This window comes from Rana temporaria, chromosome 1, assembly GCF_905171775.1.
Source record: "Rana temporaria chromosome 1, aRanTem1.1, whole genome shotgun sequence".
NCBI lineage: Eukaryota > Metazoa > Chordata > Amphibia > Anura > Ranidae > Rana > Rana temporaria.
In genome coordinates this window covers 320,161,697-320,178,773 of record NC_053489.1, presented here as the reverse complement: position 1 = coordinate 320,178,773, position 17,077 = coordinate 320,161,697, and the positions used below count along the sequence as shown (strand labels likewise).

The following is a 17,077-nucleotide window of genomic DNA, read 5'->3' as shown; positions in this document are numbered from 1 at the left end:
GTCGCCGCCATTTTGCTACACCCTACCTGTACCTATGTCTTGGAAGCTACCGCGATAGGTAATTGTACAGACGCTCGGGTTTCTCGGCAGGAAAACACTGCCGAGAATCACAACGAGAAAATAGAGAGCAGGTTCTCTATTTTTCTCGTCTAGATTCTGGGCAGTTTTCTTGACTAGAAACCTCAAAGCCTCGTACACACGCATGGTTGACTCGACAAGAAAGCTCTGCCAGCAGATTTCTTGCTGGTTCTTGCAGAGAAAACCATGCATGTGTACGAGGCTTGAGTTGAGGCTGGAAATATGTGGAGACCTTGGTGTCTGACATGGAGCTGAGATGTCTGCACTGACAGGGAGAGAAAACAAGTGAATAGCAGGACACACACCTATCAGGAAGGATAAGGTTACACTATTACTACATTTTGAGGATGCAGGTTCTTACAAATGATGATTCCAGACAGGTTTCTTATTTAAAAGTTCAGTCCATCTAAAATAGATATTTCAGCATTTGGTAGATGCTGAAGAGTTAACCCAGATTTGGATGCATCTCTTCTGGAATTATGAGGAGATACCACTCTTCCTAATGGAGTTATTTATATTTTTCATAATAGAAAAGGAAGCAGGAAGAGTGGGAACATCAAAAGGTGGGTTGGAACAGAGCCATGAACTATGCAAAGGAAGTTCTCCTGTCTTGGTGGACGGATTATTTTTCATTTATTATCTATATCTATATATATCTTTATATATCTTCTCTAAATGAATCACACTATTTATTTGAAACAAATGTACCTTACAAAAATACAGGTCCACAAAAGCTTATATGCTGACATTGTGTTGAACAACACCTGTGTATTACAACCTCGGTAAATGTAATGATTTTCAAAATTAAATGATATTTAGGTGTTTTTTTTTTTAACCTCGATTCACAGTTATGTTTGTCTCACTATATCAATCATGATTACTGCCCAATACACTCAAGTGAGTCCACCATTGTCTTGAGAAAAAAAAACCTTGTCCAATTTTCAAAGGAGAAAACAAAGAATAGAAAAAAATGGTATACCTTGTAAATTGAAGAGCCTACAGTGCAAAGTTTAGCTATAAATATTAAAAGCCCATAAAAACATTATAGTTTTTTCCCCATGTTTAGTCTTGAGTTCAGATTTACTGTAAACAATCTGTTCTACTAGTGTGTTTTCCTCTTTAATCTGTTGTTTATGGCGATTTCCAGTAATAGAAGCATATAAATGTAGCAAATATGCAAAATTCCATGAAACCAATAACTGTGGTCTTAAGAGGTATGCCAGTGTTTACAGCTAATGGTCTTGGAATCAAACATCAACATTTGACCCTGCAGCTAAACCAACTACGATGAGACCAAATCAATATATTTTTTATTAAACAGCTAATTCCACAACAGTGTAAATTATGCTTTACTTTGAAGAATGTGAAATTTAGTGACAGCACAAGTCCTCCCCAGTAGCCACTAGTTTAAGTACTGTTAGACCAGGAGTCAGGGCTACATTTATTGTCCACTGTGAATGTACAGCTGCGTTATGTATCCAGACTTTTATTTGCATTCATATCTGTTTTACCGTACATTGCCTCTGCATTCGGTAATGTTTCCCAAGAAGCCAGTGAAGTGAGACCTGTAATTTCCCATAAAACCAGACTGTGTATTTTTATTTGCTCTGGCAAAATCATTTGTTTAACATTCCGCTGTAGATTCAGTGTCAGCTCAGATGAAGATCTGGGTTAAATGTGTTACTTGGTCCATGTCATAGTCTACAGGTCTCCTGATACCTTTCTCTTTTTGTTGGCAGATTGTTGGTTGTGACCACCAGCTAGGAAGCACTGCAAAGGAGGATAACTGTGGAGTTTGCAATGGAGAAGGGTCCACCTGCCGACTGGTTCGGGGACAATACAAGTCTCAACTCTCTGCAAATAAGTGTAAGTGCTTGTTACCTTTAGGTGACTTAATTCATTACTGTAAAATGGCAAAGATGTACTCAGATGTTTTTTCAGATCTTATGGATTTGCATGTAATTGAGATTTTGTTGACATCAATAAATTTTTATAAATGTTTTTGTAACATGAGGGCAGCCATATTTGCTCATTACACTCAGTTTTACAGTGCTGCATAGTAGTTGCACTTTATTACTGTTTCTCACAAAGCATTTTCAATTTTCCTCGTATGATGCCAGATCGTACGATTTTCGTTTAGTCAGTACAGTTGTCGTCCGAAAATATAATACAAATACATTACAACACATGACATCACTTCCAATTAATTTTTCTGTCTTACGAGAATTTTTCGCGACTTTAATAACCTATTCAATTTCTACTTGCAACTATTAAGTGAAAAACGTCGTACGATCTGTCCTACGATATTCGGATCGTGTGTACGGGGCATAGGGGTGGCCATAGATGGATTAAAATTTGTGCGGTTAAGCACGAATGGGACAAATTTTGATCCATGTATGGAGGCTGGTTTACTTATTGCAGGTACTTTTATAGTACTGACAATTTATGCAGCGATTTACATATATATTGTACATTTACATCAGTCCCTACCCAAAAGGAGCTCACAATCTAAGATCCCTAACTCACATTCATACATACACATACTAGGGCCAATTTAGACAGAAGTCAATTTTACCTACCAGCATGACTTTGGAGTGTGGGAGTAAATCCACCCAGGCACAGGGAGAGCATTGCAAACTCCAGGCAGGCAGTGATGTGGTTGGGATTCAAAACGGCGACCCTAGTTTCCAGATGGAAATGCACTTAGCCACTGTGGCTGATTGTACAGAAGTTGATCTACCAATCGACTTCTGTACAGCCAGCCTGTTAGGTTTTTCCCAAATGATTAGTGCCCTTGGCTATAGCCAGGGCACTGATCAGTGTATTCTGCCAGCAGGGGAGGACTGCTCTGACAGTGAAGAGGATTCCCCCATACACCTTGAATGTGTGGATGGGGGAATTGGGTCATTTTTCCATTCAACCCTTAATTGTAGCAGCTAGTTGACTCTGCCTCTACATAGAGTATGGAAGAATTAGAACACCTGTCGGGTTTTTTACAGCTATTTACAGCTATTCAAGGCTCTGTTGGACAGATTGTCCTTCACTCACTGTCCTGGTCACAACAATTTTATCAGACAGGAGGTAAGGGCACAGACAGAAATAAAAATCTGATTATTGTTCTATCCTTTCCCTACTCTACTCTTCCCTACTCTACTAATTAAAGCATTATTAATTTTTGTCAATGTTGCTATGAGTTTCTCTCACTTTTTGCTGCGTAAAATGTTGCCAGTAGGAGATGGCATGAGAAAAAATCTCTCCAATATTGCTAATACTTCTACATTCTAACCTAAACTAAAATATATTTGTTTAGACTGGCATACAGTTTTTAATAAAATACAAAAATTTGTAAGAACAAGTCTGCAAAAATGTAAAAAAAAGTCACATCAAAGTTTACTTCACCTTTAACCACTTGCCGACCAGCCGCCGTCATTATACTGCAGCAGGTTGGCATGGCTGCGCTAATTGCCGTATATGTACGTCAGACGCTTTAAGAGCGCCGTGACACCTGAGCCAATGTGTGTGACCAACGGCACCTGCGATCGATTCAAAGAGAGCCAGAAAGGGGATCTGTGTATGTAAACAAACAGGTTCCCATTCTGACAGGGGAGTAGAGAGAGATCTGCTGTTCCTAGTGATCAGGAACAGCGATCTCTCTCCTTCTCCAATCAGTACACTTCCCCCACAGTTAGAAACCTTAACCCCTTGATCGCCCCCTAGTGTTAACCCCTTCCCTGCCAATGACATTTATACAGTAATCATTGGCTATTTTTAGCTCTGATCGCTGTATAAATGTCAATAGTCTCAAAAAAGTGTCAAAAGTGTCCGATCTGTCCTCGGCAATTTTTTCAGTCCTGCTAATCGCCATTAGTAGTAAAAAAAGCTAAAACTGAAATAAAAATGCTCTAAATCTATCTCCTATTTTGTAGAGGCTATAACTTTTGCGCAAACCAATCAATTTATGCTTATTGTGATTTTTTTTACCAAAAATATGTACTGTAGAAGAATACATATTGGCCTAAACTGATGAGGAAATTCGTTTTTTTTTAAATAAAATGTGAGGATGTTTATTATAGCAAAAAAGTAGAAAATATTTTTTTTTTTTTTTTTAATTGTTGCTCTTTTTCGTTTTTTATTTACACAAAAAATAAAAACCGCATAGGTGATCAATACCACCAATAGAAAGCTCTATTTGCGGGGGAAAAGGGACATAAATGTTGTTTAGGTACAACATCGCACGACTGCACAATTGACGAAGTGCAGTATAGCAAAAAATGGCCTGGTCATTAAGGGGACAAATCCTTCCGGTCCTTAAATGGTTAAAGCAGAACTAAACATCAAATGTTTGTAAACCTTTATAATCAAATTCTCTTATTTTCTCCATCCTGGTCTGTTTAATATATCATTTAAATTGTTTGTTATATCTCTTGGATAACTGCAAATGCTTCCTGTTGATCCTGCTGAAAATCTTGTGAGCTGATAACTTCCTGTGCTCTCTACCTGTGCTATTATCAGTAGCATGATTCTCAGTTCTCTCGGTGAACTACAGAGCACCTTTCCCCTGTGGTGTGGAAATTAGGAAAGAGAAGAGTACTCTGTAGTGCCAACAAACTTCTTGAGCCTGAAAAAAATAATGCAGCCATCACATCTAAGGACTGTCAGTTTTCAATGCATTGTATTGTTATTATTGGGGGTAGAATATGTATTGGCAGAAAAGCTGTATGTCTCATCTCTTGTAAAATAGTTTTCCCTTCCTGGTAATTTGTTAATAATTGTGCACTGCTGCACGTGAGCAGGGTACAATCCTGGCAGCTGTAAGATATTGGACAATTTAATTTCCACGAGTGGGAGTTAAGTCATCTGTGGCATACCAATGGATAAAGATGGAAGACTCTGGATACCAGGGAAAAGATGTCAGCAGTGGCAATGGAGAGGAAGGGAGCACATACTTAATGGCAAGAGGGAACATACGTAAATGTCCACATTATTGCTAGAGGGGATTAATGTGGATACATAACAGAGTCAAGGTCTCTGTCAGTCAGGCAGAATATGTACATACATATAATCTATATGTTCATAGCAAGTATACCTTAGACTATGACCAGTTCATTGGTAAGACCCACATGTGTGGTATATTTAACAATATGTGGCTCTTTCTTTGCACAGTACTGTTTTCCCCTATACACACGAGCGGCTTTCCTGTCGGAAAAAAAAACAATGGTTTTCCTGACAGAATTCCTCTCAAGCCTACCTTGCATACACACGGTCACACAAAAGTTTGGTGAACTTTTGACTGCCAAAAGTGACGTACAACACTACGACGAGCCAATAAAATTAAGTTCAATGCTTCGGAGCATGCGTCGACTTGATTCTGAGCATGCACTTTTTTTGCACGTTGAAATTGCATACAGACGAACGGTTTTCCCGTTATGATTTTTTTCTGATGGGAAAAAAGAGATCCTGCTCTCTTTTTTTCCCTGGCAGTTTTCCTTTTGGAAAAAATCCGATGGAGCATACACACGGTTGGGATTCCCGGGCAAAAGCTCTTATCGGACTTTTTCAGACGGGAAAACCGGTCGTGTGTACGGGGCATAAGCCTATTCCTGAACAACATTTTCTCTTGCCTGCTTTGGCCCATTGAACAGATATCAGAATTGTTCACTCAGCCATAGTTTTTGTATGATTATTGTAGCTGGTGTCACTAATGCATTTCTTTAACCCATACCAAATGTATAATGCAGAGCATCATCTGGTGTGTGTTCTAACGTGAAAACATGTGCATAGTGCCAATTCTAATGAGGACCATTGTGTTCTGCCAAGTTTAATGAGTAATTATACTTTGATATTAACATTTTGCAAATATAACCTATCTCCCCTAAACATCTACCACAATTATTGCCTCTGGCTCATAAAAATAATTAGAAGGACTGTCTGGCTATGAAAACAGATAGACTGTGCTTGTATTTGTGTCTATTAGCTAGATACTAGAATATAGAGGGGGGCTCAGCTCTGTTTTTTATCATAACACATAGAGCATAGCTACTTTTTCCTTGATAGTAGGGGCAGAGGGAGGCATTTGCTTAATTTTCATATCAAAATACAGTGACTTTTTAAAGGGATTATAATTGTAGCATTACTATAGGTTGTTTTAGATATTGCCAAATTGGAAGTTTGAGATATTGGCTAATCATTTTAGTACATGGATACAAGTTACATTGGTAAATGTTAATTCCTGTCTGTGGAATGGAAAACTATGACTCATTATGTTGACTTTGAAAATTATTATTGATTAAGCTGTCATCTTGTTTTTAAATAAAAATGTGGCAAGGCATTAGAGTTTATTAGATCCTGGCAAAACATGGCTGAATCAAAATAGCATATGTTTCATCAATAAAGTGACTTCAGAATTACAAGACATCATCAATAGAAAAATACATCTGAAGATATTTTTATGAAATAAGCTGTGGACTTTAACCAGTGCTAGGATACACACATTTTATTATACAACTGATACTTGTATCTTAATATCACATTCATAGCACCATACAGCATAAGCTAAAGAAAATATTTATTTCATTATAGTTGATTTTTTAAGCTCTTCACTGATAGACTGATTCTGGTCATTTTTGGAGCAATAAACAAAACAAATACAGTGGAACCTCGGATTAAGAGCATTATCCAGGAGAATGCTCGTAATCCAAAGTACTCGCATATCAAAGTGAGTTCCCCCATTGAAGTCAATGGAAACGAAAATAATTTGCTCCGCATTGACTTCAATGGCATGCAATACGGCATGCGGCCGGAGGTGGGGGGCCCGAGGACACCTCTGCTGACCTCTGCAAACCTCGGAAAGACTCCGTTCCTGAGGTTTGTGGAGGTCAGCCGAGCTGTCCTCTGATCTTTCCGTGCATTTCCGAACGGCGCCGATCGGATGCTCAGTTCCGGCGCCCCCCCACCTCAGGCCAAAAACGGTACTGCACCACGCTTTGGCCTAAATTGTGCTCGTTTTGCGAGACAACACTCACAAACCGAGTTGCGATTTTTAAAAATACAGTGCTTGTAATGCAAAATGCTTGTTAACCTCATTACTCGCAATCTGAGATTCCACTGTACACAGAGATTTTTTTTCTTTTAAATTGTTAGGTAATATGCGATTTTAAAGGTGCGTATAAGACAATTTGGTTGTCTTCTACACACCTTTAAAATCCTGTATTCATTTACAATTTAAAGAAAAACATTCTCTGTAATTTGGGATGTAGTGCTTATATACTGATACATTTATTGCCCATATGCAAAACAATTCTTTAACAAATACATATTCACATTACTTTGTTAGGCTCCCATAGTGGATTTTAATGGATGTGAACTAAGAAGCAGATGAATTGCACCCAAAAATTTAAATATGGAATGTATAATGTTTCCATTGCAGTGCTTCCATATATTATAGGGTGCTGCTTGATGACAGTTTCTTCTGTACATTTGTTCCCTACCAGGCAGCTTTATTTTCTATTAGTGATCTGTGGATTTCCAACAAGTGGCCTTAACTAGAACAGTGTGATTGTTCGGTTGGTATCAAGTGTCTCAGGGAGACTTCAATTTTTTACTTTACAGCTTGTGTTTTTTCCATTAAATTGAATGCTGGTGTTGGTATTCATCTGTCTGTAATTGTGCTCCAGTGGAGCTTATGTTATTTTAAAGTGTGACTGAGGAAAGCTGTTACCATCTAAGGTGCGTTTAGCCACAGATATTTTTCCTAGAAAGCTTTCCAAGCATCACGCTCAGTTATAGACCTCACATCTGTTTGCACTCCCTGAAGCTCTGTGAGGAACGAATGCACAGGTTAACCTAGTCTTTACTGAGCGTTTGGAGAAAGATACCTCAGTCAGGCTCATTTACTAAAGGATTGAGAATGGCTGCACACTAAAGTGGATGAAGCTAAAGTTAGTAAATGGGAATTTCTTTTCTTCATATGATTGGATATTTACAGTGAATTTTTTTACATTTTATTGTGTGAACATTAACAAATCCTTTAGTGACTGAGTGATTCAGGATGTTAAAGGACTATTACAGTTAAAGATAGGTGAACCAGGACTTTTTGAATATCAGTCAATGCCCCCTAAATGGTTTTTATGACTTCTGTCCTATGGTGGACTTTCATATGTTCCCTTGTGTGTTCCCTGTGATTCTCCAACCTTTTTCCAAGGCCTTTCTGGTAGAATCAGACACAACCCCTATATTTAAGCATTGCTGATACACAGTGGGCTGGTGCTTCTGCAGTTGAAGTAGAACTATAGGTAACGGTGATGGTCTCATCACTCTAAATGACCATTTATTGTGCATCTTAAAACAGCCAAACCACATATTTTCAGAGAGTTCTGTATTTCACCTCAAGTTATTTGTGTGTTTTTCTTTGCATCCCGAACAACTTTCCTGGCAGTTGTGGCTGAAATTTTAGTTGGTCTACCTGACCGTGGTTTGGTTTCAACGGAACCTCTCATTTTCCACTTCTTGATTAGATTTTGAACACTGCTGATTGGCATTCTCAATTCTTTGGATATCTTTTTATACCCCTTTCCTGTTTAATACAGTTCAACTACCTTTACCCGTAGATCCTTTGACAATTATTTTGCTTTCCCAATGACTCAGAATCCAGAAATATCAGTGCAGCACTGGATGAAAGATGCAAGGGTCTGTCAGGAGTCCAGAAACTCATTGATGTTTTATACACACACTAATTACAAACAGATCACAGGTGAGGATGGTTACCTTTAAAAGCCATTCAAACCCCTTTGTGTCAACTTGTGTGCATGTTATCAGGCCAAGATCACCAGGGTATGTAAACTTTTTTTCAGGGTCATTTAGCTAATTTCTGTTGTCATTATGATTTAAAAAGAGTAAACACAGTTTATTGATAATACATTTTTCAGCCAAATACTAACCATGAGTGAAAGAAAATTGTGTTATCATTCATATTCTCTGAAAAATGGCCAAGAAATCATAAATTCTGCCAGGGTATGTAAACTTATGAGCACAACTGTGTATATATATATATATATATATATATATATATATATATATATATATATATATATATATATATGTGTGTGTGTGTGTGTGTGTGTGTGTGTGTGTGGTGTGTGTGTGTTTTATAGTTTTTTTGGAGGGGTTGTTTTTGATTTTTTGTTAACTTTTTTGTATAGATCTATGCTTGTCCCAAGCATGTCAGAAACAACTTACTGTTGACTGACTCACTACCTCAGCTTGCAGTCTATTCTAAGCTTCAACTACCCTTTCAGTGAAATAATACTTTTTAGGATTAGTTTTGAACTTTGCTCCAGTTTGTTTGAGGTCATGTCCCTGTGTCCTTGATCTTAGTTTGATCTTAGTTTCATATTGAAAATACTACCCTCTTGAGCCTTATTCACCCTCTTAATGTATTTAAATGTTTCAATCATGTCTCCCCTTTCCCTTCCTTCCTCCAGACTGTACATATTTAGTTCCTGAAGTCTCTCCTGATATGTTTTATCCCCGCAATTGAGGTCTCCAGAACTGGATGCAGTATTCTAAATGAGGTCACACTAAAGCTCTATATAGGGGAATCAGGACCTCCTTCCTCCTACTGGTGATCCCTCTAGTAATGCATTTCAGAATTCTATTTACTTTTCCCACTGCCTGGTCTTACTGTTTGCTAATTTTGCGATCATCTGAAATAAGAACCCCCAAAACTTTTTCCTCTGTAGTGCTGGCCAACACTTTACCCCCAATAATGTACTATTTCAAGGGATTAAGCAAGACACCTCCCATTAAACCAGAAGCATGGTTTCATTTGGAGGATCTTTAAGATCACAAAATCCAAAAAGTAATTAATCCGCTAATGATTGTCTTTTAAAATCTTAAAATATTTCTCAATACATAACCAGCTATATATACATTCCAGTTTCACTTGGTGGATCCATAATTAGATATTAACACAAAGGGGAAACGTTAACATTTCTTGGGTGTCTTTAAACTTTATTGATATTTATTAAATCTGTCATTGGAAATGCTGCAGCACATACAGCTATGCAATATCTGTAATACCTGTAATGCTGATGTTTTATTTTGAGACCACCAATGCCAGAAAATCTCCATTATCGCCGTATTCATGATCTTCAGTCCATAGATGGCTGTTTTTTTTTTTTGTCGGCCTCTCTGTCTAGTCCATAATGCTGATGCTGCAATGCCTTGAAAAAAATCCATACAAAAATTCTGTTCTGTCTAATCCAGGGATCCTCAAAGTACGGCCCTCCAGCTGTTGTAGAGGCATTGTAACACACTGACATTCACAGACATGACTAGGCATGATGGGAATTGTAGTTCCTGAACAACTGGAGGGCCGTAGTTTGAAGACCCCTGGTCTAATCCCTAATTTCTTAGCCTTCCTGACAGATTGGTTCATTGTGCTGCCAAGATTAAATTTCCATGATGCTGTGCTAAAAAAAAAGATATTTAAAAAAGACACTTTAGTCTTAATCATCCACTGCATTTCCTGGTCTAAGATTAGTAAATAAAATAAAAAATGCCCTGTAATATATAATAGGTCAAAATCATGTATGGAAACTCAGTAGGGAGCATCGTATCTGTTTTTTGAGGCGATAACATATTAACCAAAGAGCACACAGTGGGAAAATTTGAGAATCACACTATATACTCAACTGAAATACAGAGACGAGTAAGCATTAAAGTGGATTTAAATAAGTTGGCTCAAGATTTTAGGAACAGTGCTTGAGTATAATTATATAAATCTTCTGTAAGATGTCCAGCTAGGATTGGAATAATAAATGAAATAATTGAGTAGTGTTGTCATTATTATTAAGAATGTAACACTTGAAAACCATAGATGGTTCTCCTCCAACTTTTTTGTAAACCTTGGTCAAGTGAAGAACCTAAACTGAATGCAGATAATAAGTGTCCCATAGTTTATAAAAGAACCTTCAATCCATGTGTATTACTTTGATTTGCATCTGATTATTCATCTACCGCCCTTACAATCTCCTAATGAACAGCCTCCCTTGCGGTTTCTAATATTTTCCATTTGCCTTAAATGGGATAACATCTAGTAGAGCTCAGTAAAGGCAGGTAACAACAATGAGGGCAAACCTCCAGGGGAAAACCAATGGCAAGATAATGTAGATATTCAGTTTACTCTTATCACTCTCCACTAGATCTAGGAAAGTTTAGTGGAAAGATAAATTCCAGCCACAGTACCTAATTTTGTGTTCCAACCACCAGCTGCCTTCACCATAGTTGTATTTAAAAAAAAAACAGATTTGTTGTAGGTGAGTAGGTAGGTGAGTAGACCTGGCATCCCATATAAGGAGATTCCACCATCAGTGTCTCTGAATTCAATAAAGACTCATGGCTGAGTCACACCAAGCCAGTACTGTAATGTTGGATAAGTGGAAAAAAATATATAAAAAAAATCAGATAGAAATTGATACATATCTAAACTGCCAACCTGTTTATGAGCCAACTTTTTTTTAGCGGTTTCTGGTTAATTTGATTTAATGTCTATTCAAATGTAGTTAATAATAACTTAGATTTTATGCCACCTTTACTGGCCATTATACACCTTTTCTATCCTTTAATAACCCAGTAAGCTAGGAAGAATTCTCGGACCTGATTGAACACTGATAAAACACTTTATTTTCCTAAGAATGTGAACTTATTTGTTTGCTAATGATGCGCTCCAAGTCTCCAGCAGTTTCTTCATTTTTCAGCTTCTTGTAGCAAGGACAAAGCAAAGCAGCCTTGTCTTCAACATGGACCTTTAAGTATAAGCCAAGAAATAGGAATTTAGTATGTTCACTCATTCCCTAGGACTTTTGCAAATTGAAAGATCTGCTTTCTTTTTATCAGCAATTGTATAGAATTCTTTGGATGTGTAAATATTTGTGAGTTGCAATTGTTTCTACACTTTATGTCTGCTTCATGCTTCACTTGCTTCTAAATGGCCACTTCATTCTATCCAAAGGACATTCACAAAATGTTTTCCAGTACTGCTTAGTGCTGGAGCAAGATAGAAAATTCCCGGTTCCTTTCATTGGCTTTTATTTCCACTCACTGTTTTAAGGCATTGTAACTCAAGCAACAGAGAAACAACAACAAAAAAACTACTTCCTACATTGTAGTAATTATTATACCAAATTGAGTGCAAGGTCTTCAGTTTGTGCTATTAAAGCAGCATTTTGCATATTATACAACTGCAAAAGTTTAGACCAGACTATGCTGTTAGTATACATTTTATACTAAATGTTTCTAGATATATAGCATGCAACTAAACATATTCCTGTTCATAGAATGTTAATCAAATTAGATATATTTACAGTAATCAATTAAATGAGTTTAAAAAAAAATAACTAATACATTTAATTATCTTGTGGTATCTCTAGTCATATTTAATGCATATAGTGGATAAGGGTGATCGATTACATCCATAATGTTTTATATTTCTTCTCAACACTTGACTAGTCTGTTGGCTTACTCAGTACTTACATAGTCATGCTATTATTACTATTAGGACCTGTTTAACTGTGTGGATATAAAAGTTGAATGTACAGGATCACAATTCTGTAAGTATCTGCTGTCCTCATAATTATGAAAAATGTAATTCAATAATTACCATGCACTCTCAGCCTCTCAGCCTCACCATAGGCATACATTTCCCAGCTCATATGGCATCAACCTAAGCACTAGCATATTAAAGTTATTTGTAAAGTCAGAAGTTTTTTATCTTAATACAGTCTATGCATTAAGATTTAAAGCCTTCTGTGTGCAGAAGTCCCCCTCAGGTCCCTAATACTTACCTGAGCCCCATCTCTATTCAGCGATGTCCACGAGTCCCGCGGCCATCCGGGGAATCTCCCTCCTAATCAGGTGAGACACAGCAGTGGCGCCATTGGCTCCCGCTGCTGTCAATCAAACTCAGTTACTGTGTGATTTGTAGTTTGCAAAGAGCAGTGCACATATCCACAATTAACGTGCACTGCTCATTCCAAACACATGAAAGTGAGCGGGAAAGGTTCAAAAACTCACAGAGGATGTTAAAAGGCGGCAGATAAAATACAACTTTATGAAAATTTGATTACAGGGTTATTAAGTAGTGAATGTGTATGGATTATTTTTGGAGAATAGGGATATTGTTTAGTGTCACTTTAACTCTTGGCAGCTCATCTGTCGGTTAGTATTGGCCAATAACTGCAGTCTAACAGCAATGTATTGTGGAGTCACAAACCAGACTGGCATTTTACAACCTCTAATATCAGACCCGGATTAGAGGGCATCATGCTAATGGATTTTACAGCATCAAATTATCTATTTACACCTGAGCTCATTGACAGATTGTTTTGTTTCTGATTTAGCAGGATATATGGCCCTGCTGAAAGTTTTGTTAATTCAACTTTATCTTTTTGAGTCGGTTGATATAATGAGAGTTATAAGAAATGTGTCAGTTCTCTGCCTGGCTGCTACAGACAAAAATATTTAAATCTGATTGCATTGCATTCTGACCTGTGCAGTCTGGAGCAAAGAGGGTAGAGTTGCATTCAATACATCAAATTTTCCACGCTCAGTTTGGGGTTACTCGGAGCTCATGATCATAAAATCCAGTATAAAAGGGTAATACACTCCAAAAATATGTTATTGTTTGTGTTTTAGAATAAGAAATTGTTTAAAAAGGTTTTCTTGTTGTTTGAATTATCAATTAAGAAGACCACTGAACCACAGTGACCAAGTGAGGGCAATGTTCCTTCTTCAATCTATTCTTTAATTGCAAAGTTCCCAAAAGTTTGGAGTGTGTGACGTTAGGTAGTTAAAGCACTTAAAGCAGACCGAAAAGGAAGGTCTGTTTTTTTGCAAGCCCCTACCTTGCCATTTGTAAAAAAACAAATTTAGCTAATCACCAAATAAAGGCTTTTTAGTGCCACATCCCAGTACAATGAGTCAAAACACTATGGAGGGTATGTACCCCTATCTATGGCGGCATTTTTAACGCACAGCCAAAATCGTATTTTAAATATCGTGAAACAAAAAGTGCAGCGCTAATAAATGATGGTCAATGTAAAGTAAATATGACCAATGGTGAATAAAGTCCAAATGATGAATCTCCAAAAGGGTAAATGGATCACTCCAGCAAATGGGTACATTCACAGTTCAAATGAATGAGTAATAGGTGGATATTTTCTCATATGGTAGGTAGCTTTGGATAATTACTTCAAACAGCTACCTACCATATGAGAAAATATCCACCTATTACTCATTCATTTGAACTGTGAATGCACCCATTTGCTGGAGTGATCCATTTACCCTTTTGGAGATTCATCATTTGGACTTTATTCACCATTGGTCATATTTACTTTACATTGACCATCATTTATTAGCGCTGCACTTTTTGTTTCACGATTGCTTTGTACTTTGTTTGTTCGTGTGCTAGCTGCTTTTCTTATTTTGTTGTATTTGGTTTAGCGCAGTGTTTTCCCTTTTTTTTCACGTATTTTAAATATAAGGTTTATTACAACATTTTATTAATTAAAAACATTATTTTTAAAAGGTGTTTTTACCATACATAAACCTTTCCCAATGGAAATGAGTTCAAGGTCCAGTTTGGATTTGTACAAAATTCTGTTCAGTATGAATTATAGAAACACAGTTAGTATAGGAAGCTCCTCTACACTCGTCAAATTCTAGCATGTAGGCTTACTCTTTCATTTATGCTCTGCCAAAATTTTGTAAATGCTTATTAAATTAACTAAAACACAACATATATAGTAAAGGTAAGTATTTGTGAACTGGTGCAGGCATAAGAGACATAAGAAAGCTTAACAGAAAGGCCGAATGTCGGGCGGCATCGACCGATTCAATAGAAACCGGTCGACATTCGGCCCCTGTGTACTGGAGGCCTGTGTGTGTCGAAGGGGCATGACCGGAAAAGGTCCGCCACTCGGCTCTCAATAAGCTCTCTTAGCCAATGGCTGAGAGCGCTGACCATAATGTTCTGACGGGGGGCATCCCCCGTCAGAACACATTAGAACAGCAGGAGAGATTGCTGTACTAATGGCAGTTAGTACGGCTGCTCCTCCTGAGCTGTCAGGTTTTTTTTGTTCAGCTTGGCCCTACAAGATGTAGACTACATGTAGATTCTAAAGTTTTAATTGGTATAATTTAAATAATTGTAAGCAATACAATGGATTAAATGGATGACATTGTCCATAGCATAAGCAGCTGCAGAATGAATATTTTAAGCACTGTATCATCCACAACTTACTTATCTTGTAAGGACAAGATGTCTTTAATCCAGTTACACGTTAAATTAAAGTTTAAAAAAAAACACTATTTGGACAGAATTGTAGATCAGAGATCCTCAGCCAGCAAGGGAAAATGTAAAATTGCATTCAGTGAAAACTGCATTTTGGTCAATAGAGAACTTTTCCTGTAAAATCCAAACGTGGTCATGCACCCTGCCTGCAATCAAACTTACTGGTCATTTATGATAATAAAGGACCAGGGCCATGCTTGACTTTTTATGAAATATAAAAATGTTCATGTAACTTCAACTGCCTTTATTTATGAACCTAATGATCACTTTATAGGCAGTTTTCACAGAAGATAGCCTCTGCTTATGCATTTTATCTCAATGTGCTCTGCTTGAATTGCCCAGTTTTGTGACAGGTTTATTTCTCTTTTTCTCTCTCCCCAAAAGTAGATGTTGTTAATGAAAGGGAATATGCAAAACACAGCCAAAGGGGTTATAATGTAAAATGTTAACATATTATATACAGCATCCAAAGTGTGATAACATCTAGATTTGGATAGATAGTGTACAATAAATAATTAAAGACATACGCAATGTGTAATTTGATTTAGGATGCAGGCCAGTTTTAGCTAAATTCTACTAAATCTTTAGTGTTTTTCTATCCAATCCTGATTTGTAAATTTACTGCTTGGGGTCAGAGTATTAATCATTAACAGTCGCTCAGCTCAGACATTCTTGGATAGCTTTTAAAAGTTTCCTTCACTCAGCTTTTTTCAATATGCATGTTAGGATTTGTTTTGCAGGGTGTTATTTATTCACACCCTTATGCTATCAGATACTAAAATTTAACTATTGTAATAAATGTTACAAGGTATCCGAAATGTTATTATTCATAATTACAGCTATGTTGTTGTACTGGTAAAAACACTAAATATTTCTAAATGAGGTCCACAAGCTTGCTTTGTGAAACATGTCGTGTATAATACAGTAAAGCCTCGTACACGCGACCGAGGAACTCGACGGGCGAAACACATCGTTTTCCTTGTCAAGTTCCTTGTTAGGCTGTCGAGGAACTCGACAAGGCAAGTTTCTCCATTCCCGTCGAGGAAAAAGAAGACATGCTCTCTTTTTGGCTCGACGGGATCCTTGACAGTTTCCATGTCGAAAAATGTACGCACGACCGGTTTCCGCGGCAAAAAAAAATCGTGCGTACAAGGCCTAACAATTACTCAATTTAGGTGTCTCCCATGGAATTTCAATTTGTATAGATTCTTATAATCAGTGAAGTAAACATACATTTCTAACTATTTATATCTTACAATCTAAAATAAACATAAGTATAAGTCCACCAAACCTCAGTGTGCCCTGACTGTTTCCAAAAATGTCCATATCCATAGTCGTATGCAAATTGATATATCTTGCCTAATAAGAACAGTTTCCTGAAAGATGTAGAATGACAACCCTCCACCCTTCACTTGCATTATGATCTAAATTATCTCAAGGATATTTTCAGAGGCTCTAAGACCACCAATATTTACAGAGATTTGCTGCATGTCTTCCAATACAGGTATACATTGTTCTTTTATTTATTTTGTCTCAATTATAGAACACTTTACAGAGAACTTCGAATTTTTTACAGCAATCTCTGAAACTTATTTTTTTAAATAAAAAATGTTTTGCACAAAGTGGCCCTGATCCTGCTGTTTTGGGGTC

At 37.2% G+C, this 17,077-nt stretch overlaps 1 protein-coding gene across 1 annotated transcript in view; it reads left to right on the top strand.

Moving 5' to 3' along the window:
- Window positions 1-17,077, top strand: part of ADAMTSL1 (ADAMTS like 1) — a 409,336-nt gene that overhangs the window by 134,644 nt on the left and 257,615 nt on the right. The window contains exon 5 of the mRNA XM_040359956.1: window positions 1,818-1,944. Within this exon, the coding sequence (XP_040215890.1) occupies window positions 1,818-1,944 (127 nt within the window). The remainder of the gene's footprint in view (window positions 1-1,817; window positions 1,945-17,077) is intronic.